Source organism: Canis lupus, chromosome 35 (genome assembly GCF_011100685.1).
Source record: "Canis lupus familiaris isolate Mischka breed German Shepherd chromosome 35, alternate assembly UU_Cfam_GSD_1.0, whole genome shotgun sequence".
Classification (NCBI taxonomy): Eukaryota; Metazoa; Chordata; class Mammalia; order Carnivora; family Canidae; genus Canis; species Canis lupus.
Genome location: NC_049256.1, coordinates 24,208,052 through 24,233,808, shown reverse-complemented (window position 1 = coordinate 24,233,808; position 25,757 = coordinate 24,208,052). Strand labels below are relative to the sequence as shown.

Genomic DNA, 25,757 nt, shown 5'->3' with positions numbered 1-25,757 from the left:
ACAGGAAAAAAAAAATTTCCTACAAGGTTCATTGCTATACTGTTTAAATGAATTGCCTTCCTTACTTTGCAAAATTATAAAGTAAAATTGTAAACCCCGATTCAGCAGAAAGCACCAGCACTTCTCACTATCTCCGAAAAGCAGAGTAGTCAAATAGAAAAATACAGATTTTTATCCCTGAAATTTTCCCAGAGACAATATTTCTTATTAAATAAATAATATCTTGACTTTGAGAAATTTCTAAGTATACTTGGTGTGGGGAATGATTGCTAAAAACTAGATGTCTAATTTCTCATTTATGCAAGAAGTAATTTTTTTTATATTAACTATGAATAAGGTGTATGCCAGGGTCTGTACTCTGCCCTGCAGATCAGCAGTGAAGAAAACACAAAAGCATAAAAATCTCTGCCCTCAACAAGTCTTGTATTCTGGTGAGGGGAGACAACAAGACATAGAAGGCAATCCTAATTGTATACCAGGTTAGGCATGAGACAAGTGACAGGACAAAGGTCAAAGTTTGAAGAGTGGGGTCAGGGAAGACCTGATAGAAAATTACATTGGAGTAATGACGGGAGGAACTGATGGGGTGAACCACGGGGGATACCTCTGGGATAAATATTCTAAGCAGAGGTAACTCTGCCAAGGTAATTCCAAGCACAATGCCCTTGAAAAGGAGCCATGCTTGGGGTTTTAGATTTTCTAGTAGCCACATTTTAAGAAGCACAAAGAATAGGGAAGGATAACTTTAGTGATATTTTTTTATTTAATCTAATATATCCAAAATACTTCAACTTGTAATCAATACAAAAATTAGCAATATGGTATGTCGTGTTCTTTTTTTCATACTAAGTCTTTGAAATCTAGGATGTAGTTTACACTTAACAGCACACATCAGTTCAGACTAGTCACATTTCAAGTGCTCCAAAGTTACGTGTGGCTACCATAGCTGGATGATGCATGTCTATGTTTCCCCAACTGTCCCTCTAATGTCTTTTAGAACACATACACACATGCCCACATACGTGTATGCATACATGTATGGATGCACGGTTCCCACCATGGAATACATATATAATTGTCATATCTCTTCGGGCTCTTTTAATCTAGAACAGTAGCCACACACACCCTTTCCTCTTAAGCTTTCATACCTTGATATATTTGAAGAGTACAGAACGTACACTTTGTAGAAGATCCCATATTTGGACAGGGCATCCAAATTTCGCCTTTGAAAATAGAGCCTTGTTGATTAGTTGGAAATGAAATGTGAGACAGATAAAAGCCAAGGGTGAATCCAAAAATTTCAACCTGAACAATTGGAAGGATGGGGAGCCATCTTCCAAGACCAGAGAAACAGAGCAGCAGTAGGCTTAGGAAAGAAGACCAAGAACTCTGATTCAGACATGTTATATTTGAGAAGCCTCTTAGACATCCATATGGAGGCTATCAAGTTGATAACTGAATGTGTTTGGAGATCAGGTGAGAAATCCAGTTAAAAATAAAATTGGTTGGGGGGGGCACTTGGCTGGCTCAGTTGATGGAACATGCAGCTCTTGATCTCAGGGTTGTGAATTTGAGCCACACATTGGGTGTAGAGATACTTTAAAATGTTTATGGGTGCCTGGGTGATCCTGTTAGTTATGTCTACCTTTAGCTCAGGTCATGATCTCAGGATCCTGGGATCGAGCTCCACGTTGGGCTCCCCGCTCAGTGAGGACTCTACCTCTTCCTCTCCTCTTCACTTACGCTCTGTCACTCTGTCAAATAAATAAAATCTTTAAAAAATCAATATTAATTTTAAAAAATGTTTAAAATTAAATATATGTTTTAAAATATATAAAAAATATATATATATAACTGGAAGTCATCAGCATATGAATGATACTGAAAGCCACGAGACTGGTTTATTTTATCTATGAAGTATAGATCGAAACAAAGTGGAGCTAGAAGGCCTGAGCCTTGGGACACTCCAGGATTTAGAGATCATAAAGATGTGGAACCAGCAACAGAAAATGGAGGGTGGCAACCTGAAGAAAAATCAAGTATGACAGCTTAGAAGTTAGGCAAAAAAAAAAAAGTGTTTCAAAGAAAAAATATCAAATGCTGAAGACCAAGAATTGGATTCAGCAGAATGAAAGTCATCAGTGACCCTGATGAGTAATCCCAGTAGATTCATGGGTTTGAAATCTCTCTTTAGAGTACATCCAAGGGAGGATGGAAGAATACTTGAACGGTGAGGATGGCAACTCTTTGAAGAGTTTTTGTATAAAGGGGAGCAGAGCGATAACTCAGTGGAGGGATGGTATGAGGTCAAAAAAGTGTTTTATTTTTTTAATGAGAAAAAGTACGGCATGCTGGAGGCAGGATGCTGGCCAACTGGATGCAAACAATCCAGTTAAAATGGAAAAATTAGTTAAGGCAAGAGAAGAACTGTGGAACAATCTTCTTGAGTGGGCCAAGGGATTGTTGAAATGTACTGCATGAACAGAGAAGGTGTCCATAATAGGGCAGTCAGGGTACGTGTGCACAGATGCAGCTGGGTTACAACAAAGACAGTTTTTGTGCAAGTGTCCTTTTGTCTGCCTCTATCTTATCAGCAAAATGGGATCAATATAGGAAATCAATGATGCGAAGAAAAAGTCTGATTACATGACAAACAAGCAAAATACGCATGGAACTATGGAAGGAAGCTTAGTAGGTGTTGGAATAAGCAAAGTAAAACAGGAAAGTTCCTAGTCGGCGCTGCCCAAGCAAAGGTGCAAAGGCAGAAATGCACCTAGTGTGCGTGAGAAGAAACCAATTTGGTCTAAGTCGAGGTTCTATGCACCAGAGAAATGAAAGTAAACTTGGTTTAGCTGGAATTGTAGGATACCTTCCACGCCACCAGCCTGAAGAATGAAGGCATCCATGCTTCCCCTGATTTGTGTATTCCATTCCAGTGTTGCTAAGTGATGCATTCCAGAGTTCTTGACTAATCAGTTCAGTTGCTGCCAGAACAGAAGTGGAACTGACGCACCACTCACTGGCCTTTTTCACACAATGGCTAAGGCCTATGCTTACTTTATGCAATTTTGTGCTCAGATTCACCAGTATTTTGCGGGGCTGTATAGGCGCTCCCAGAAGTTCTGGAATGTCACTGTTAAACGCTTTTTCATTAAGAATGAAGAGGAAGAAGATATCCCTTTAGCTGAGACTATTTCTCACAAGGAAAAAATTGTGGTGCTTGGCCGTTTATTGAAGAATGAATCTCTAGCCATTGAGAAGAGGGCTCAAGCTGCAAATAGAATGGGACTACTATCCTTTACAGGTACTGACTTAACCAGTCATGCTGACATAGGTCTTTTGAAATATTTTTGCTTATCATCACTCTGTAAGTTAGTGATTTTCACAGCTCTGGTCTTAAGATTCCAGTAACATTTCCTTCACCCAAATCCTTAGTTCTTTATCTTTGTACCACCAAAGATAGTTACCATTTTCTCGAGGATCTCACTTTTTTAAAGAGTAAGTCCATCAAATAAAGGACTAAGGATTTTCTCACTTTTATTCATTAAAACCATATATGCTGAAATTGTCTAACAAAGCTCTCATTAATATGTAAAAAAAAAAAAATCAAAGAATCTATACTGAATTGATGTAACTCCAACCCAGTAATATGATGTCAACACAAAGTAGAACTACTTGATATTTTACCTTGTAAAAATGTGTCTCACAGAAGCTGCCTTAGAAAAAATCAATTAAAAGCTTTATGCTATTAAAACACCTACTAGGAAAGATACTCAGTACATCAGGGAAAAGCAGCTGTTAATGGATATTCAGCCAGAAAGTCAAATGGTAAACTGCTTAAACACATGCCACTCTAGTGATTGTCAGGTGTAAACTCACTCCACTCTTTTTTCTAATAAATTTCAGGATATACGATAAAAGTTTACTGATAATCTGCAACAACATGTCTCTTGATCAGAAGCTCTGGCTAGTAGCTCTAAGTATCATAGATAAGACTGAGCACTTTTTTAATGGAAAAATGAGTTACCTTAGATGGACTTTGATAGACCAAATTTTTTCAAGTGGTGTCCGTGAGAGAAAACATTTACCGTTTTCAAGGGCCAAGGGGTCCTAGGTGCCAGAATGAGGGAGAACCATTGGCATAAAGCTAGAAGTCAGGAGACTCTCATGTGAAGGAAGGGTAAACAGCACCCACCACTTGAGAAGGCCAGTTCCCTGTATAGCTTTTTTCATCATTTGGGGGAAAAGCTAGCTATTTATAAAAGGGTCAGAATTCCTTAACTGCATGTTATGTAGCCTTAGTAATATGGGTGGAAGGCAGGGAAGGGCTTATGCCCAGGATTCAGGGAAAGCTGTTGGCTAGAATATCCTCTAACCTGTGGGACTGAGGTAGTGCCAATAAGTGAATTCCAAGCCAGATCAAAACTTCAGTGGCTGGAATCTGGCCAACCATGCCAGTTACTCCTCACTGTCTAAATACTCTTCATCCAATGTTTTCTTGGCTAGTACCTTCTTGGGGTTTGAGATTTGAACTAGGGAAATCTGGGGTTCAAGTATATAATGAAAGTAGCTTCTAGGACCTGGTTGGGTCAGTAATCAAAGCAAGGAAAATCTTGTAAGGTCATGTGTGTCCCAGATCTGCAAAAATTGGGCTGATAAATGAGAAACCAGAGAGAACAGGATAGCACTGGACAACAACTCATAAAAAACCTCTTTTTTTTTTTTTCAATCAGACCATGGCTTTGCAGGGCGGCCTTTGGGTTTTCTTTTCCTTTGGCCTAATCTCTGGCATTTTCCACATCCTGGAAACAGAGAATCAGGAATGAGACCATGAGGGAGCACAGATGGTTTTATTCACCTTGACATATTGATGCCTAGGTGCTTGAATAAAGGAACCTGGGAGGAGACTTTAGCAGGCAGGGAACTGCCAGCACGTGGCATATTTTTTGCTTATCAACACACTTTTTCAAGTTTACAGCAACACACCAGGGAGGAGAAAAAGAAAAAGACAATTCTGAGTATTCAAGTGTTATTAGACAACAAAAAGAATATAGATACATCAGCACTCAAATGTCACTAGCTCCTAGATAGACCAAATACTTCTGAAATGCAAATACTTGTTTTCTAGGAGGACCAACCACTGGGAAATTTGTAGCTAAGTACATGAAAGAAGTAGCTCACTTGCTGCAAAATCACCCAATGGCACCCAAAGCGAAGATCTTGCTGCTCCAGGGTATAGCCAGTTGGTGTTACTTAAACCCTGTCAGCCAGAAAAAAGCCAAGCGTTTGAAGTTTATTCCTATTCTTGTTGAGATTCTTGAGGACAGATTTGATTCTACCATCAAAAGGGAAATAAACAGCAACCTCCTCGTTAAATTTTGGACTTGTTACGTTCTCTCTGTCATGACATGCAATAACTTGCCTTGCATGAAGGAGCTTAAAGAGTACACTACTCTAAAATATCACTTGCAAATTTTGACAACCGAGAATTGGTCTGGGTGGCCTGAGAATTATGCAGAGGTACTGTATTTCCTAATTGGATTTCACAGGAATTAATTTTTCTAAATGCAGCTACCTGGTGCGGCTGTTTATCCCACTGCTTTAGCCTGGAAATGGAAAGAAATAATAAAAAAGTTGAAATGGTATTTTTCAGTGTTTTCTTTTAGATAGTTAAGAAATTCTATGTAGGGAACACCTGGGTGGCTCAGTGGTTGAGCATCTGCCTTTGACTCAGGTTGTGATCCTGGGGTCCTGGGCTCAAGTCCCGCACCCAGCTCCCCATAGGGCACCTGCTTCGCCCTATGCCTATGTCTCTGCCTCTCTCTCTGTCTCTTGTGAATGAATGAATGAATGAATGAATGAATGAATGAATGATAAATAAATAAAAATAAAAAGCTTTCTATGCATCTAGGCAATTGTGAAAAGATTTACTCTCCAGAACCAAGCCCACTTTAGGCTGAGAACAAGGTTCTAACTATCTAAAAATATTGACTAAACAGAAAGGATTCCAAATGTGACTATTCTGATTCAGAGTTTAATAAAAAGAAAAAAAATCCAGCATTTACAGAAAGAGTATAAAACTTTTTCCGAATGTAATGTAAGCAAGCTTCCAGTCTTCACTTCCCCAATACTTGATTTCCAATTTTGGCTCCTGCACATATTTTGCCTTTTTAGTTCCAAGATTTGTCAATTTTACCTTCAAAACTGATCTTTTTTTTTTAATTGTAAAAAGTATTCAACATACGCAGAAATAAGCATTTTGAAATTAGTTGAAGTCAACATACTTCTACCCTTTGCAGTCAGTTTAGCAAAGTGAATCTGGCACTCTTGTTGAATGGGAATGAGTAATAAGCATAGAAGCAAAATTTACTCATTATGCTTCGATCTGGGGTAGGCTCCAATCCATCATTGCCCTCGCACATGTCAATTACTATATAAAAAATCAAATGCAATGTCAAATTCAAAGCCTCAGAGGAAAGAGTTCAGTTCCCAAGAAACAGTGGTTGCTCAACAATGTAAAACTTTTGGGGCACCTGGGTGGCTCAGTGGTTGATCAACTACCTTTGGCTCAGGTCATGATCCCGGGGTCCTGGGACTGAGTCCCACATCAGGCTCCCTGCAGGGAGCCTGCTTCTCCCTCTGCCTGTGTCTCTGCCCCCTTCTCTGTGTCTCTCATGAATAAATAAATATTTAAAACAAAACGAAGAAACTGGCTGTTGACAGCAGAGCACCACCAGCTTGCCTGAGGGTGGGGTTAGCTGGATGTGGGGCAGTCAAGGTACTCCATACTGGGGGAGGAGTTATTTGCAAGCGTTATAAGTTGCTTGATTTGAATAAACCTCCATGGGTAGGAGCAGCGTCAGAAGTAGCAGCCCCAGTCCAAGCCTGGCCACCACCATCACTCTGCCCATGTCCACTCTGCATCAGGTACGTGGTGCACCTCACTGGATGCAGGGTGAGTAGAGCCACTGGCTCAGGGTAAGTGCAGGCAAGGTCTCTAATTTCTTTTTTTAAGAAAACGATTTCTATATATGAGAGAGAAAGAGAAAGCACAAGTGGCGGAGGGGTAAAAAGAGAGTGAGAAGCAGATTCCCCCTCTGAGCAGGGAACCCAACTTAGGGCTCGATCCCAGGACCCTGAGATCATTGACTTGAGCAGATGCTTTACCAACTGACCTACCCAGGTGCCCCTTATACATTGCTAATTTTTATTTCTTTTCAACTTTAGGTATTTTTCCCCTTTGCTTTTTTTTTTTTTTTTTTTTTTTTAAGATTTATTCATGAGGGAGAGAGAGAGGCAGAGACACAGGCAGAGGGAGAAGCAGGCTCCATGCAGGCAAGCCTGACGTGGGACTCCATCCCGGGACTCCAGGATCACGCCCTGGGCGGAAGGCAGGGGCTAAACCGCTGAGCCACCCAGGGATCCCTCTCCCCTTTACTTCTTAATATGACAGATAAGGACGTAGTGTTCTAACCCTGTCCCTTGCCTGTGTCCACATGCCCTTCTTTGCTCTCTTTTTTTCCTAAGATTTATTTACTTATTCATGAGAGACACAGAGAGAGAGGCAGAGACACAGGCAGAGGGAGAAGCAGGCTCCATGCAGGGAGCCCGATGTGGAACTCGATCATGGACTCTGGGATCACGCCCTGACCCAAAGGCCGACACCCAACCGCTGAGCCACCCAGGCGTCCCCTTCCTTCTCCTTAGTATAATCATGCCATCATTGAAAGATGCATTAACTATGTCATTGTTAATTATCATGTAACTTAATTAAAACAAATAGGAATACTCTAATATTTTTCATGGCTGAGTTATCATGTAATATGATTTCCTTCCTCATACAACTCTGTTTTCCCTGGAGTCTTGTTCGTTCCCTTGTTTTGTTACTTTAGCTTCACTAATCCATCCCCACTCCCTGTAGCTGTTCCAGTACTCTCAAGAGTTTCACATTAATAGTCCTCTCTGGTTCCCTCTGGAAGCAGCCCATCATGCAGCCCACTATGTTGTTGTTCCGATCTGCACCTGCCACATGCCAACAAATATTTTAGGGTTTCCCTCCAACACCCAGGAATCCCCCCTCCCCTCCCCCATTGGACCCCTATGTTTCCGCTATACTATTGTTTCTTTCCTTTTTCTGCTTCACACCCCCATTTCAATCTGGAGCAAGTTTTCCACTAGTCTCGGGAAGAATTATTAGGAAGTAAATTTTTGGAGATCTTCCATGTCCAGCGATGTGTTTATTCTTCTTCAATGATCATATGACATGAAGCCTGCCTCGACCCTGGAAGAGCAGCAGAGCACGTCAAAGCCCTCGCTCCTCAGAAGGAAAGAACCCAGCTGAACACATTCCGTTTATTTTCCCCAAAGCCTCAGTCAGGGAAGTCATTCACCTCTGCTGAAACCAGGAGTGGTATCATCTTGGAGCTTTGCCCTCCTCGAAGGAAACGCCGGATTTAGAAAAGTAGCAGCTTCTTCTATACTTTCCAGAGGTGTTCTGTCTATATCCAAGAAAATATACCTATATCCCTTTCTTTAGTCTCGTTTTATTTTTTTAGTCTTTTTTAATACATAGTAACATTTAATTTAGACTAATAGTTTTTATCCCAGTGTTTACTTTTTTTAAACTGAAGAATAATTAACATACAGTGTTATATTAGTTTCAGGTATACAATGTAATGATTCATTATTAGTTCGATACATTACTTGGTGCTCATCACAATTAAGTGTCCTCTGAATCCCCTTTATCTGTTTTACCCATTCTCCCCCACCTTCCCTTTGGCAACCACCAGGGTGTTCTCTGTATTTAAGTCTGTTTTTGTGTTTGTCTCTTTGTTTCATTTGTTTCTTAAATTCCGTATGAGTGAAATCATATGGTAATTGCCCTTCTCTGACTTATTTCATTAACATTATACCTTCTAGGTCCATCTATGTTGTTGCCAATGGCAACATTTTTTTTTTTTTATGGCTAAACAATATTCCATTATATGTGAAATATAATGTAGTGGAATATATACCTATATATAATACAATATATCTTTCTCACATTTTTATACACTTATATCTATCTTTCTAGCTATACCACATCTTCTATATCTACCTATATCATCTTCTTTATCCATTTATTTATCTAGAGACACTTGGGTTGCTTCCATATCCTGGCTATTGTAGATAATGCTACATTAAACATAGGGATGCCTATGCCTTTTCAAACTAGTGTTTTTGTCTTCTTTGGGTAAATATCCAGTAGTGGAATTGCTGGATCATAGGGTAGTTCTATTTTTGACTTTTTGAGGAGCCTCCATACTGTTTTCCAGAGTGACTACATCAATTTATATTCCCATCAACACTGCACAGTTCTTTTTCTCCACATCCTCACCAACACTTATTTCTTGTGTTTATTTTAGCCATTCTGACAAATGTAAAGTGATGTCTCATTGTGACTTTAATTTGCATTTCTCTGATGATTAGCAATGTTGAACATCTTTTCATGTATCTGTTGGCCATTTGTATGTTTTCTTTGGAAAAATGTCTATTCAGGTCCTCTCCCCATTTATTAATCGGATTATTTGGCTTTTTGGTGTTGAGTTGTAGAACTTCTTTATAGATTTTAATTATCAACTCTATTGGGTATATCATTTGCAAATATCTTCTCCCATTCATTAGGTTGCCTTTGTTTGTTAATGGTTTCTTTAATTGTATAGAAGCTTTTTACCTTAGTGAAGTACCAATAGTATAATTTTGCTTTTGTTTCCTTTGCCTCAGGAAACGTACCTAGAAAAATGTTTTTATGGCTGGTATCAAAGAAATTACTGGCTGTTTTCTTCTTCAAGTTTTATGGCTTCAAGTCTCACATTTAAGTCTTTAATCCATTTTGAGTTTATTTTTGCATATGGTGTAAGAAAGTGGTCTGGTTTCATTCTTTTGCATGTAGCTGTCCAGTTTTCCCAACACCATTTATAAAAGGGATTGTCTTTTCCCAATGTATGTTCTTAATTCCTGTCATAGATTGACCACAAAAACATGGGTTTATTTCTGGGCTCTCTATTGTGTTCCACTGACCTATGTGTCTTTTTGTGCCAGTGCCATATTGTTTTGATGACTACATCTTTGTTGTAGATCTTGTAATCTGGGATTGTGATACTTCCAGGTTTGTTCTGTTTTCTCAAGATTATTTTGGCTGTACGGAGTCTTTTGCAGTTCCATATAAATTTTAGAATAATTTGTTCTGGTTCTGTGAAAAATATTGTTGTACATAGCAGTACTTTATCTTAGTCTTGGTTTTATATGTTAAAGAATTTCTTCTTTTCTACTGCTTCAGAGTATAATTGTATAACTGAACTATAATTTATATAAACCAGGCTTGTAAGCATGGACATTTAGATAATTCCTAGTCTTCTGATAGGTTAAAGTTGTAATAATTTTATTTATTTTTTATTTTAATTTTTTATTTTATTTTATTTTACTTATGATAGTCACAGAGAGAGAGAGAGAGAGAGAGGCAGAGACACAGGCAGAGGGAGAAGCAGGCTCCATGCACTGGGAGCCCGACGTGGGATTCGATCCCGGGTCTCCAGGATCACACCCTGGGCCAAAGGCAGGCACTTAACCGCTGTGCCACCCAGGGATCCCAAAGTTGTAATAATTTTAAATATGGATCATTTCACAAGTGTGAGTGTACCTGTGGAATAGATTTCTAGAAAAGGATTGCTTAGCAATGCTTATATTTTCATCTGTTTTTAAGTTTTCTGTGCTCTGCTTTGTCACTTTTCCCTCACCTTGACTTTTAAGTGGCTTCATCAGGGTAAGATTATGTCTTTTGTAGTTTACTATCGTGTGTAATAGGATCTAGGGAGACTCAGGAGCTAAATGGCTGTGTTTGACTCATGTGCATTACCAGGAATTACTAAAGCCCCCTCTCCTGACAATGCTTAGAGAGCTTTTGGTTAACATTTGATCTATAGAGGTGTAGCTTGTAAGGCAGCCTAGCTATATTGTTGTATTCAAATTCTTTTTTGGTCTCTGGCACATCTGGAAGTTGAAGGTGGTGAAATATAAGGCTCAGATGTAATATAAAGGCCTTGGGGGACATTTTCATTCTAAGCTTGGTAGTGTGTGTTTTGTTGTTTTTGTTTTTGTTTTTTAAGATTTTATTTATTCATAAGAGACAGAGAGAGAGGCAGAGACATAGGCAGAGGGAGAAGCAGGCTCCGTATGGGGAGCCCAATGCAGGACTCAATCCCAGGACCTCAGGATCACGACCTGAACCAAAGCAGATGTGCAAACACTGAGCCACCCATGTGTCCCTCATGCTTAGCTTTTAATTTAAAACTGGTGTGCCAAAGTTCTAACAATTTGTTACCTGATTTTCCTTTGTTCCTCCTTATAGTTCCCCAACATCTCTCTGAGTTCTAGAAGCTGACTGGCGTTAAGAATTTTGAGTGCAGGGACTGTGTTTGGATGATATAAGGAACTAGCAACAGGGAAGGGAAGAAAGCCAGTAGAAGGTCTGTTGTCAAGAAAGTTACACTGTGGGTAAATGGAACTCAATGATCTTGCTGGGGAACTGCTCTGGTAAATATACAACACACACACCTCAGAGTTCTCCCACCCAGAGGCCCCGGGAGCTCTGATAGGCCAACTCCTGTCCTTCTGGGTTCACCTAATGACCTACTTAGCTAAAACCTAAAATTCAACTGCAGTATCCTGAAGGGGGCAGGGTGAGTAGGGGTCAGTTTTATAAACAGCAAAGTTGCAAGGGCCCCGAGGCTGTGTAGCAGACATGTGTTGCATTTTGGCTAACTAGAATCAATTCTTCTGATGACACTTCAATTTCTTTTGAGGGGATAGCTGGCCCTTGATGTAGTCTTAAGAGAATGTCAACCAAGCTATCTTGCCCACTGAGTTAGGCTATGTCTTGCCATTTCAGGAAAGGAAAGAAAATCAGACAGCACTTAGACACTGCTGATGAACCTCTGTTAAGAGAATCCCCAGTGCCACTCTGGTTTCTACTTCTTCAGGACCATGATATTCTTCCAGCAAATTCCATTTTTGTTCATGGTAGACAGAGTTAGGTTATATTTTTTTAATTAATTAACTTATTTATTTATTTCTATTATTTTTTACAAAGAACTTTAAGGAAGGCAAGAAGAGGTAACAACATGTTCCAGAACTTTTTAGAATATCTTTTCCACATCCTTTTTTTAACATTTCTTTTTTAAAAGATTTTATTTATTTATTCATGACAGAGAGAGAGAGGCAGAGACACAGGCAGAGGGAGAAGCAGGCTCCATGCAGGGAGCCTGACGTGGGACTCGATCCCAGGTCTCCAGGATCACACCCCAAGCCAAAGGCAGTGCTAAACTGCTGAGCCACCGGTTCAGCACATCCCACATCTCTTAATAACATTTACTTCTCATCACAGATCCTCACCAACCTTCCCCCTCTTTCCCATTCCCCCCACTACACCCAGTTTCTACACTTGTCTATGCTGGCATATAAAAAAGCAATTAATTTAGGGTTATTTTAAAATCTGGCCACTTGTTTCTACTTGCTCTTGGGATTTTCTTATGTAAATGAGTTTTTTTCCTTCCCATAATTAGCTTTATTTGGTTTGATTGCACCAGGCTGAGACCTTGAAAAGAATTCATAATTGTGATCCATTCTTCTCTAGTTCGTGACCTTACAGCTCTTTCTAAAAGCTTCACCATTAACCATTTACCATGCTATGTTAGGCTTAGAAACATAGCTTTTATCAAGTCAAAATTTCTTTTCCTAGCTTAGCTGTTAAATTGTATCAATTCTGTTTTATCAGGATTATGGGCTTTCTCCTTCTCCCCCTTTGAATGTGAAGAATTTCAAGTGTGTACTGAGACAATCTCACATCCCTAGGATTTAAACCCCAACTTGTCATAATGTTTTATCTTTCAGTACCTAACTGCATTAGATCTATCCTTTTATTTAGGATTTATCCATTTGTATTAATAGGGATCTACTTTCCCCTACTCCAAACCCTTTTGTGGGCCATCTGGTTATTTTAGTATGTAATGCTGACCATATTGAATATATTGACAAGTTCAGCCTAATCTAGGCTTTACACAAAACATTTTAAAGATTTTATTTATTGGGGTGCCTGGGTGGCTCAGTCGGTTAAGCATCTGCCTTCAGCTCAGGTCATGATCCTAGGGGTCCTGGGATCAAGTCCCATGTTCACCTTCCTGATCTGTGGGGAGCTGGTTTCTCCCTCTCCCTCTGCTCATACTTTATTTTAAAAAAATAGAGAGAGAGAACACACACACGCGCATGCACACAAGTGAGGGCGGCGGGAGGGACAGAAGGAGAAGCAGAATTCCTACCCTGGGTGGCTCAGTTGGTTAAGCAACTGCCTACGGCTCAAGTTATGATCCTCGAGTCCTGGGACTGAGCCCCATGTTGGGCTCCCTGCTCAGCAGGCATTCTGCCTGTCCCTCTATCCCTCCCCACTGCTTGTGCTCACTCTCTCTCAAATAAATAAAATCTTTATAAAAAAAATTGTACAAAACAACAAAAAAGAAATCACTGTGAAAATCTGCAAACTAGTCTTCATTGTGTACATTGCTTTTATTTGTTAGGTAAATATACCTGGGAGTAGAATGGCTGAATCCTTTGGAATGTGTTTTTAAGAAATGGCCATTTTCACAGCATTTGTAATATTTAACACGGCTACCAGCACTGCAGGAGATCCACTTGCTTCATAACCTTAGTATGTCACCACAGTACAGTCATGTATTTGTCTTGCAAATTTCATTCTGATAGGTCAGCAGCAGCTCACTACAGGTTTAATTTGCATTTCCTTAAAGACTGAGGATAGTGACATCTTATCACTTGCTTGTTCACTGTATACAGCGTTTGGTAAAGCATCCAAATTTTCCCCATTTTAAAAGCCAGATCATCTACTTACTGACTTTAAAAGAGTTCTTTAGGGACACCTGGGTGGCTCAGTGGTTGGGCGTCTGCCTTTGGCTCAGGGCATGATCCTGGATTCCCAGGATCGAGTCCCACATCAGGCTCCCTGTATGGAGCCTGCTTCTCCTCCCTCTGCCTATGTATGTCTCTCTTTCTCGTGAATAAATAAAATCTTAAAAAAAAAAAAGTTCTTAATAGATACAAATCTTTTGTTGGAAATTTTGCAAGTATTTTCTCTCAGTTTATGGCTTGTCTTTTCCTTAAGTCTTTCAAAGAGAAGTTTTTGATTTTTATGAAGTTTAACTTACTATGTAATTTGTGCTTTTTGTGTTCTGTTTGAGAAATCTTTGCCAAACCCAAGGTCACTATAATTTTCCCTTTGTTTTCTTTTATTAATAGCAGTAGCTTTTATTTATTTAATTAATTTATTTACTTATTTACTTATTTATTTATTTATTATTTTTTTTAAATAGCAGTAGCTTTTTTTTTATTTTTTTAAAATATTTTATTTATTTATTCATGAGAAACACAGACTGAGAGAGAGGGGCAGAGACACAGGCAGAGGGAGAAGCAGGCTCCATACAGGGAGCCCAATGGGGGGACTCGATCCCGGGACTCCAGGATCACACCCGGGACAGAAGGCAGGCACCAAACCGCTGAGCCACCCAGGGATCCCCTAGCAGTAACTTTTAAATTGTAAAGTCCTCACTTCCCTTTCCTCTGCTCCCTACCACCAAATCCGGGCGATCCATCTTTGGCATTTCCCAGAAATAGTTTCTATTTGCCAGGCCACCCTCTTCTGCTACGTCTCATTCATTCGAATAGCCTCTCGGCTGACTGCCTTCTACCCTTAACCCGTAATATTCTTCTTTAAAATTGTTTTTTACGGGATCCCTGGGTGGCGCAGCGGTTTGGCGCCTGCCTTTGGCCCAGGGCGCGATCCTGGAGACCCGGGATCGAATCCCACATCGGGCTCCCAGCATGGAGCCTGCTTCTCCCTCTGCCTGTGTCTCTGCCTCTCTCCTCTCTCTCTCTCTGTGCCTATCATAAATAAATTAAAAAAAAAAAAATTGTTTTTTACTGTAGTAAGAAACATGTAACATAAAATTTATCATCTTAATCTGATCTTAGGCTAAGTGGCCCATACCTAAAACACAGAGTTGCACAAACACAGCCACTACCCTCATGCAGCTACCTACACATAGAAGGTCAGCTCATTCACACTAGCCACATTTCAAGTGCTTAGCAGCCATGTGAGGCTAACTGGTCATCATGCTAGACAGCAAAGATATTTCCAATATCTCAGAAGTTTTTTGGACAGTATTGTTCTAGTAGATTAATAACTGCTTCCGTTTTTAAAGTATTTGGTTTAGGCACTATAGTAAGTTTTAACCCTCAACACTGAGGTAGACTAACTCAATATGAGAGTTAAGAACATTCAAGTTCTACGAGGACAAATACCTTGCCTAGCAATCCTTTAGAGCTTGACAATGTTCTTTATTGCCAATCTATACAAAGGTACTTGTATGCTTCTCACAGAACATATTCCATCCCAATGCTATGTACTTTTCATAATTTCCTCTGTCCTTTCCTTCATTTGAAACAGTACATATAGGAAATCCCTAATTAATTCACCCTTACTTCTTATTCCTCAATATACTCAGTACTGTACCATATGTGAAACATGTGAACAGCAAGTGTCACAACCCTTAGCTTTTTTCCCTTCATCTAAGTTGACGCTCACCTGCACCCCCTTCCCTAGAGAACAACTGCCAACAACTGCCAGCCATTTTAAGCTTTCAAGGAGAGCGCCCATCATACCAGCCAAATTGGACCCATGTGCGGAGTTTTCAATACTAGATTCACACTCCATAATCAATAGTATTCCATATCTGGGTATCAATACTCCCTACAATGAGCTTGAGGTACAATCAGATTTAGGAGTAAAAACCTCAACCAGGGATCCCTGGGTGGCGCAGCAGTTTGGCGCCTGCCTTTGGCCCGGGGCGCGATCCTGGAGACCCGGGATCGAATCCCACATCGGGCTCCCAGCATGGAGCCTGCTTCTCCCTCTGCCTGTGTCTCTGCCTCTCTCTCTCTCTGTGTGACTATCATGAATAAATAAATAAAATCTTTAAAAAAAACCCTCAACCATCTCAGTCTAAAAAGAGAGAAATTCAGGGGCACTCGGCTGGCTATTGATCTTGGGGTTGTGAGTTTGAACCCCATGTTGGGTATGGTGCTTACTTTAAAAATTAAAAAAAAAAAAGAATTCATTTACTCCTTATTTCCTCCAAGATAGAACAGAATGAAAACAATATAAAACCATAGAAATTGACAATTTTTCTATAGACTGCTTAGATTTCATTCCTCCCAGATACACACAATGCTTAACAGGAGACTGAAGTTTATTTATCATATACACAAGTCATGTTTGACCACTGAGAAAATGCTATTAACATAAAACATTATAGATTAAAAAAACATAGTATTTGTATTTTAATACAACAGGGGTCCCAGGATTCAAACAAGCTACAAAGAACTCTAGTGGAGGTAAACTCTGGCAGTACCTTTCTCAAGAGTCAGATATCAATGACTTTCACACATGTGGTTTTGTGTCTGTAGAGGAAGACACAGCTTCTTCAGCACACATACCAACATCTGGATCTTCCACATCAGAGCCCTCACCAGTTTCCTCTTCCAAATCAAATTCCTGACTGTTCAGTGATTCAAAGTCATCCTGATGTTCCTCATGCAGTCTCTTTTAGAAGAACAAATGAATAATTTACTGTAAACACTGTAAAACCCAAGTACACAAGCAGTATGCTGATATAACTGACCCTCCTCCATGTTCTAATGAGGTCCTTTTCACAATGTCTCTCAATTAAATTCACTGACAGGCAAGGGTCTATCGAAGTCTCTACCACACTAAATCACATTTCAGCAAAGTCACAGCGCTTAATGATTCGCTTTTTTTTTAAAGCGCTAACGTGCCTTCCCAGTACAACTCAAGTCAGTAATTCTGAAGCTCCTAGAGCAAAGACCAGGTTTTCTGATGTCGGCCAATACTTACATGTCAGTGAAGGGAGCTATTACAGGACTTCCCAATGAAAACTTCGAACATTAATTCTGTAAGCAATTCAAATTGTACAAGAAAAGCTTTCATCTGAAAAACTATCAGTAAGATGATTTCTTGCAAACAAGAGTAAGTTTAAGACCTATTTTTTAGTTCAAAACTGTAAAATAACAGTCATCAGGATAATTTTTTTCCTTGTTCTTTCAAGATTCATTTGAGAGTGTGTGTGTCTGTGTGCAGGGGGGAGGGAGGAGATAGAAACACCAGCAGACTTCTTGCTGAGTTTGGAGCCTGACTTGGGGCTCGATCTTAAGACCTGGAGATCATGACCTGAGCCAGAATCAAGAGTCTAACACTCCGCTCATGGAGCCAACCCAGGGATTCATCATCGCCTCCCCCCCAGGCTAATTGTAAACACAATTAGCTTCTTCCAAATTAAAAAGTCAGATAAGACCATCAAACTTATTTAGGTATCAATTAACAGATTTGTAAATAACAGTAATGTCACACTGGCATTAAAGTTAAATTAAAATCTGTCTAGGGGTGCCTGGGTGGCTCAGTGGTTGAGCATCTGCCTTTGGCTCAGGTTGTGATCCTGGGGTCCTGGGATTGAATCCCACACTGGGCTCCAAGCAGGGAGCCTACTTCTCCCACCGCCTGTCTCTGCCTCTTCCTCAGTGTCTCCCATGAATAAATAAAAAATCTTAAAAGAAAAATGACTAAAAACTTGACAACTTTGAAATGGAAAAATTTTCCAAATGTAAGTAAATCTCTTTTTACATTTCTACAAGAAAATAGATGTTCTTGTGCTTCATGATAATAACAACATTTAACAGTCACTGGGCTCTTCTCATGTCCAGAGACTTCTCTTTACTTTCATCATTATAACTCCTTATTCTCAGACAAACCTACAGAGTACATGCTATTACTCCCATTATTGTAAAATGTTACTCATTGTAAAACATGAAGCCCTGACAAAATAAATTACCTGCCCAACTCAACAAACTTTATGGTGTGAGATAGGGAGCTAAGATTCACACCCAGGAAATGTGATTCCAGAGCCCACACACTTACTGATTACACTACTACTTATTTAGTAGTAGTCAAATCATTAAAATATAGATGATTCTGAATCAGATGAATGTTAATTTAAAATACCTACCTCTATTAACCCCGCCATATACTGTACATGTTCTGCTACTTCCGCCAATTCTTTATTTTCCTTTTTCAGGCGGGCAATTTCATTGTCCTTTTGTTCAATTTCTTTATGAAGCTATAAAACATAAATAAAATTCAGTATTCCATAAATCTGCTTTGCTGTAAGCCACATTAATATGCCCCGAAGGATATAACTGATAGACGAGTTCCTAACGACACTACCCTGGGCTCTCATTGAGCTTCTTCTCTGATAACAGAGCTCCCCTTCTACTTAAACTTTTCTTAGACCACCATTAAATCTAGTTTATACCACTCTAACTAAACATGCTAAGGAGAAGGAAAACAATACTGAAACATTAAAAATGGCCACAAATTATATTTAGTACATACTTTCTCATTTTCCTTAAGGGCTTCGTAGAGAGCCTTCCTCCGTTTTTCTGCCACTTCTTTCCAAAATTGGGAGGATGGATTTTCTAAAATAAATTAATGTTATCATGTAAACTTTGAAAAAAATTATCATTATATGCTGCTGTAAAAACCCAGCAATTTTTTCTACTAAAAAAAACTTTCCCACAATGCTTAGAGAACATCACTAGCTTCCTCTCTTGATAGCCACTGCCATTCTAGGAAGAACTAGGATGATCTCAACCACATTTCTGCATGGCTCCCTCCATTTTCTGCTATATTCAAATTCCTTTCTTCAAATTTACTCTTTTCTTCTGAAATGAAGACTGACTGACTGAAACGACTTCTAAGTCTTGTGACACTTAAAGCACTCTAATATCAGAGCTGTCCTATTAATCACTATCCTTTTAATACTTCATCCATATTTGGATTTTACCAAACAATAAACCTGCCCAAATTCACAGTATTTGTATACTTACAACCATAAGAAATTTTAAAGTATCAAAATAGTTACATACCAAGTATCTCCAGATTAAATGGCTGTGACCAGAATTCATAACAGTATAACAAATGATTATTTTATTTAATATTTAAGTACTAAATTATTAATACTTTAAGTATTATTTATTATTACTTAGAAACGTAATATATAAGTTATATATTTTTTCATACCTGCAACCATAAGATCAAATGCTTCTAGAGTAATTTCAAAAAAATTTTTATTTTCACTATGTTCTGGGACAGTGACAACTCCTGAGCTGGAAGCCTTAGATGTTAACTGGTCATTCCAAAGTTTCCTTTTGGGCAAGCCTTTAACCAACTATAATGAAAATACATACATTAATCTCATTTATTTTGATTTCATGAATGAGAAAATTAGATGGTTTTGTCACGTCTGTATTAAAAATAGAGCACTCACATGTCTGTATCTGTTTAACATCTTTGGAACTTAAAAAAAAAATCAAACTTAAATCTCTACCAAAATGTAGTTATTTTTCAGGAATTTAATTTGCAGTAACTATCCTCAATTAGACTTGGGTCTAAAGCCTAGCTGAAATTATTTTGTTTAAACAACTGAATACCACAGAAAGGCAGTATTTTCAAACCTGCAAAAGTCCAGACACCCTCATCTGTGACTTTCTTTACAGACAGAGGTAAATGAATAAATCTAACATTTTGTTCCCATAACATCAAACATTACTTCTATAAGCTAATCTGTAACTTCTTACATCATCCTGTCTTCAAACCAACTGAACTTCCTAAATTGAACTATCAATACAAAAACTACTTCTTTGAGAAACATGCAATTTTTATTCTTGAATAATTTCCATATTTCAATGATTTAGGAATCTCTAATCAAGGAAATCTTGGAAAGGTCTTTAATGTAAAATTAGCATCATCTGTACTCCATTCTAGCCCAATTACACATACCTCATTTTCTCTTCCAACAAGTGATCCAGCTGCAGAAGGCTGAATCATCTTCAGAGTTTTTCTTGGGATGGGACTGTTCTAAAAGTCAACATAATTTATTATCTGGTTACTGAGTTGCTATATGGGTTATTACTCGCTCATTCCTACTGTAATTTAGGGAAAAGAAATCACTAAGAATACTAATATTCCATCTGCTATGTATTTATCAGAGCAATATATTGAATTATTCAACTAGCAAACTTGTTATTTCCCTAAAATTGTAATGAAATTTGAAAAAAATCCTAAGAATGGATTTTATTACTGAAACTTGACAGTTTTTCTCCTTTGCTTGCTTCCTTCCTTCCTTTCTTTCTTTTCAATTTTATTTATTTATTCATGAGAGACACACAGAGAGAGAGAAGCAGAGACACAGGCAGAGGGAGAAGCAGGTTCCATGCAGGGAGCCTAAGGCAGGACTCGATCCTGGATCTGGGATTCATGCCCCGAGCCAAAGGCAGTTACTCGCTCAACCGCTGAGCCATCCAGGCGTCCCTCTCCTTCCATTTCAATATATGCTGTTATTATAGTCATTTTGTCAACTAATCGTATCTAGTTAAAAAAATTTCAAAATTTCTAAGCTCTAATACTTCAGGCCCTATGTGTAAGGAAATTACAGTTCAAGATTATTTGTATTTCCTCTTAAAAAGATTTGCCACACAGAAACTAGACATCATACCATCTATGGTAGAAACCCATCAAAGGGGTAAAATGGAGGAAAAGGTTATTTACACCTTTACACCAAGTAAAGTATTTCTTCCCCTAATAAAAAAGATTCACCTTGACTTCCTTTAAATAGTGAATATCTCCCTAACACATTTATATGTATCCACCAAATTTCAAGAACATACTTTATATAAAACCAAACACACATCTAAGAGGATCCTCTCCCCCCAGTCTTCACCTGATTGCAGAAGCAGTTCTGCCTCCAGCCCATTCATTAGGAGACAGCCATAAGGTCAGTGCCAGAGGCACACTAGAACACTGTGAAATGCCCCCCACCTACTGTTTTTGGAAAATACACAGCCTTCCTTATAATGTGTAAATAGCTTCCCCTATATTTCCTGATCAGAAATCATTAGTTATCCTGCCACCATGGGATAGCAAACAATGGTGAATACTCAAACAAGGGTAGCAAGAACATGATACCAAAGCAGCGTGAGAAAGTTACTGATTCCATACTGCACTTCACAGGACAAGAGTTCACCTTTCCCAGGGTCAAGTTTCTACTGCCGCTGATTATCTCACTATTTAACTGAAGAACAAATGCCAACTACTCTGAGAACAAATATTACAACAACATTTCAGATGTAATTTAGATTATAGATTAGTCAACAGCCTTCAGACAAATAGAAGAAAACCTAACTCTGGACCCTTAAGAATAAGTGGTGTTAATTTATTTAAATGCTTGCTGGCCAAAGAATGGCCAAAGAAGCCAGATAAATCACTGTCACACACACAAAAAATGACAATTTTCAAAATTAACTTGTATACATGTAAGCTTGAAACACCCAGCCTCAAAGATGTAATATTGCTATTAACATTTTCTTTATACAGATCACACATTGGAGTAACAGACTCTTTTTTAAGATTTTATTTACTCATCAGAGACACAGAGAGAGGGGCAGAGACATAGGCAGAGGGAGAAGCAGGCTCCATGCACGGAGCCTGACATGGGACTCGATCCCAGAATCCTGGGATCACAACTTGAGCTGAAGGCAGACACTCAACCATTGAGCCACCCAGGCATCCCTTGAGTAACACTCTTTAGAGCCAAGAGGTTCAGGTTCTTAGATATTAATGGGTCTTAATCTTTTTAGAAAACCTTTTGAGATCCCATGACCCATTCTCTTTCTCTCTCAAAAAAACAACAAACAATGCACACAAGAGCACCACTCACGTGGAATTTTGCATATATATAATTAGTAGGGTACTCTTACAGATCTAGTTTTAGTTCAATTTCCTTGTTTTACAGAGATGTAAACTGAGGCTGAGATGCTAAACAATTCACCAAAGGTTACAGTTTTGGAGGCTTAATCAGAAGCCAACAGAACCCGTTCTTTTTATACCCAGGATAGTTTGTATTCTAGCTAGTAAACATGACATTTTTCTTTATATATAAGGATCTGCTGAAAGATATAAGCTGGGATTTGCCTCAAATTAATTAGCTGGCTTAAGGAGGAGTGAAGATATAGATAAAACAAGATTAGCCACGTACTGGTAACTGTTGAAAAGTGGAAAGTTAATTGAGATTACGTTATACTATTGACTCCATTTCTGAGTATTTGAAAGTTTTCATAATAAAAAGTTTAAGAACACAAAACTCAGTGGGAATGTCATCATCCTAAATGGAAAGAGATGGACTCAAATTATCAATGTACAGTATTATTTTTAAAAAATAATGTAAGCATACCAAGGCAAGGTAAATCAACTATCAGAAAGCACCTGCTATCACTTATGAAAGGCTCTTATTTATTTAATTTAAATCTGCAAAATGATAGTTTTCCTGAAGATATGGTCTCATTCCCAGGAATCCTCACCCTCTAAACTGTGTGGCAGAACCTAGTTATGTTGTAAATTCGTTTACAGGCAAAGTTATGAACTCAAAATTAAACTCTGTTCTTATTGTTATATGAATAAATATTTGGAAAAAATAAATAAATAAATAAATAAATAAATAAATAATATATATATATATATATATATATATATATATATATATATATATATATTTGGGATAAGATTTCCAATGATGGTATCTTACAGGGACTCAAAAAGTGTAGCAAAACAAGGTTAAATGGTGACAAGTGTGATGTACTCTGAAAACATGTGCACTAGAACACAAAATGTGTTTCTGTTGTCAAAGACACCAATTCTCAAGATACAAAGGATTTTAATAAAGTCATTTCATAAAATGTAAGAGTGGAAAGAAAGTAATCATAATCTTATTTACAGAAAATCCTAAGGAATCTACTAAAAAAGAACTATTAGAGCTAATTAATAAACAAGTTCAGGGACGTCTGCATGGCTTAGCGGTTGAGCATCTGCCTTTGGCTCAGGGTGTCGGGATTGAGTCCCAGATCGGGCTCCCTGCATGGAGTCTGCTTCTCTCTCTGTCTATGTCTCTGCCTCTCTGTGTCTCTCATGAGTAAATAAGTAAAATCTTTTTTTTTTAATAAATAAAATCTTTAAAAAATAAACAAGTTCAGCAGGATTGCAGGGATTTAAGATCAAATTCAAAATACAAAAATGAATTGTTTTCCCTCCAGTAGCAATGAGCACACAGAAAATGTAATTCAAGTAAAAATTCTACCTACAGTACCATTACAAATAAAATAGGGGGACTTTTGGGTGGCTCAGTAGCTGAGCATCTGCCTTTGGCTCAGATGGTGACCCGGTAGTCCTGGGATCAAGCCCTGCATCGGGCTCCCTATAGGGAGCCTGCTTCTTGCCTGTGTCTCTCTGCCTCTGTGTCTCATGAATAAATTTTTTTTAAAAAGGCTGGGGGGGGGTGGGGGGGATTAAAGGAGTCTAAAACTCAATACTCTGAAAACTACCAAAACATTGTTGAAAGAAATTAGAGACCTAAACAAATGGAAAGACATCATGTGTTCATGGGATCATAAAACTTATTGTTCAATGGTAATTTTTCTTTTACGTTCTCCACTGTTACTTATCCTCTGGCTAAAAGTTCAGCACTTCAAAGTTCATAGAAAGGATAGCGAGGTTAAATTTAATTATGTCAAAATGCTTCTAACCACATGTTTTCTCCAACAAATGAAAGTGATTCCATCACATACCTTTACGTTCTCTTTCACTCCTTCTTGTTTCTGCTTCATACTGGGATTCATGATAAACCTGATGAAGCACAAAAGACTAGTCATTCGTAAACAGAAAATGGTCTGCACCTGAAGGTGGAGTTTAGATTATTGCTGTTGAAAGTATTTACAATCATAGACATCATACTACTGGATGGTGGAACTAGTATTTTTTCTCACTGTACCCAAACTCAGCCTTATCAATGACTAACATGACTCTTTAACGTCTGTATTTAACACACACACACACACACACACACACACACACACGTGCGCGCGCAGTAATTCTGCTTGGAAACATCTTGTTACAACAAGAAAATGAGGCGTTCTAAACAAATTTTACTAAACACTGTGGTGTTCTGGATTAAACGGAGGACTCAAAAAATCTGAGAAATGGTCACCAGGTACATGGGTATGCTCAACTCTGTTCTACAGAATGGCATTCTGACTTTGCTGTTTCAAAGGCAGTTTTAAGTGATAAAAAAAAAAAAATTGGCTCTGGGGACCAGCAATAAGTTAGTAGTGATTTAATACCCGATCTAATGAGATTATGTATTCCCATTTGTATGGAATGTTTAACCACCACCACGTACTGAGACACTGCTGGAAGCAAGAAAGAGAGAGAAGAGAAAGGGATTATGCAAATGTGGTTAATGTGGCCCAGACCACTGGGCCAGACTCTCTCCAAACCCAACCTCTCACCTCCTGGACAGGTCTGTGCCTGCCGAACAGATCTGCTAGATTGTTGTAGATTATGTAGCAACTATGACCCATCTGTTCCTACATTTTACACTGTGCCTAGCACACGCAAAACTCATTGAAAGTTTAGTTTGAAGCAAAAAAAATTGTAGGATGCACCTACAATTTCCAGGATTGTAGGATGCACCCTATTTTCACTTCTATCTCCTGTGAAGAAGCAAATGCTGGTGGGGACCCCCTAAATTGAGCAATGTTTTTTTTTCAAACTGCAGGTCGCAGCCCGGGATCTCCAAACCGTTTACTGGGTCAGGAACCCTGGAAAAAACGGAACTGGGGGCGCTCCAGTCAGTTGGGCGTCAGCCTTCGGCTCAGGTCCGAGCCCCACATCCGAGCCTCCTCAGAGTGGAGTCGGCTTCTCCCTCTGCCCCTCCCCCTCCAGCCTGTGCTCACTCACTCTTAAATAAAATCTTAAGAAAAACGAAAATGAAGAGACGAGAAAACACGAGAGCGCACAGCATGGTCCCTTGTCTGGCTGCAGCCTCAATGGGCAATTCAGTGAGTGTCCCGATTGGAACGGGTGGAAGCCACCGCCCGAGGAGAGCCTCTCCCACGTCTATGGGGCTCTGGCCGGCAACTCCGCGCCCTCACCTCTCCGGCCCCGGGCTGGGTCCCAAGGAGGCGCGGATGAGCAGAAGACACCGGCCAGGCCGGCAAGCCCGGGGGTCTTCAACGCAAGATGCTGGGGATCCGCCCCGCCCCCACACCCGGGCACGCGCACAGCACAGGCCCGAGCTCCCACCCCGCCGGGGGGGGGGGGGGGGGGTCCCACCTGGACGCGCCCGCCAGCCAATCGGGAGCGCGCATGGGAGAGCGCGCCAAAACCGACCCAGCCAATGGGGGCAGGCCCTCGCCCGCCGGCCCCGCCTTCCCCGCGCTCCCCGCAACGTCCGCCCGGACCCCGGCCGCGCCCCGGCCGCCGGCACGCGAGCGGCCCCCCCTACCACGTCCCTCACCCTTGTGGAACGGGAGCGTTCAAGCCTCGTAGCGGACCCGAGAGAAGGTCGCACAGGCTCCACGGCCGCTGCCCTGACTGGCCGGCGCCGCTGGAAAGCTGGCGAACTCCGCCCGCCCGCCTCGACGGCCACGTGACCCGCTGACGTCAGACGGTCCGGCGAATCGCCGCCCGCCTCGGC

At 39.7% G+C, this 25,757-nt stretch overlaps 2 protein-coding genes across 4 annotated transcripts; one reads left to right on the top strand and one right to left on the bottom strand.

Moving 5' to 3' along the window:
* Positions 1 to 2,966: 2,966 nt before the first annotated feature.
* On the top strand, positions 2,967 to 5,645 carry ARMH2 (armadillo like helical domain containing 2). The gene is made up of 2 exons (XM_038584286.1): positions 2,967 to 3,304; positions 5,129 to 5,645. Exons 1-2 carry the CDS (start codon positions 3,037 to 3,039, stop codon positions 5,554 to 5,556), a joined length of 696 nt encoding a protein of 231 aa, XP_038440214.1. The 5' UTR covers positions 2,967 to 3,036; the 3' UTR covers positions 5,557 to 5,645.
* A 10,686-nt stretch (positions 5,646 to 16,331) lies between these two features.
* GMNN (geminin DNA replication inhibitor) lies at positions 16,332 to 25,721 on the bottom strand. 3 transcript variants are annotated; one of them, XM_038584290.1, is made up of 7 exons: positions 25,578 to 25,721; positions 23,848 to 23,905; positions 20,012 to 20,089; positions 19,253 to 19,400; positions 18,566 to 18,648; positions 18,180 to 18,290; positions 16,332 to 16,702 (listed from the first exon to the last, which is right to left on the bottom strand). In XM_038584290.1, exons 2-7 carry the CDS (start codon positions 23,896 to 23,898, stop codon positions 16,541 to 16,543), a joined length of 633 nt encoding a protein of 210 aa, XP_038440218.1. In that variant the 5' UTR covers positions 23,899 to 23,905; positions 25,578 to 25,721; the 3' UTR covers positions 16,332 to 16,540. The 3 variants fall into 3 exon arrangements, with proteins under 3 accessions (XP_038440218.1, XP_038440217.1, XP_038440219.1); XM_038584289.1 differs by lacking the exon at positions 25,578 to 25,721 and adding an exon at positions 25,213 to 25,364; XM_038584291.1 differs by lacking the exon at positions 25,578 to 25,721 and adding an exon at positions 25,019 to 25,102.
* Between the last annotated feature and the right edge of the window lie 36 nt (positions 25,722 to 25,757).

Excerpts from the sequence above, each read along its gene's own strand:
- ARMH2 (XM_038584286.1), top strand. The coding sequence starts at position 3,037 with ATGGCTAAGGCCTATGCTTACTTTATGCAATTTTGTGCTCAGATTCAC. Across the intron at positions 3,305-5,128 it reads GGGACTACTATCCTTTACAG|GAGGACCAACCACTGGGAAA; the intron begins GTACTGACTTAA and ends CTTGTTTTCTAG.
- GMNN (XM_038584290.1), bottom strand. The coding sequence starts at position 23,898 with ATGAATCCCAGTATGAAGCAGAAACAAGAAGGAGTGAAAGAGAACGTA. Across the intron at positions 18,649-19,252 it reads ATTTGATCTTATGGTTGCAG|AAAATCCATCCTCCCAATTT; the intron begins GTATGAAAAAAT and ends AATTTATTTTAG. Across the intron at positions 16,703-18,179 it reads ATATGGCGGGGTTAATAGAG|AGACTGCATGAGGAACATCA; the intron begins GTAGGTATTTTA and ends TTCTTCTAAAAG.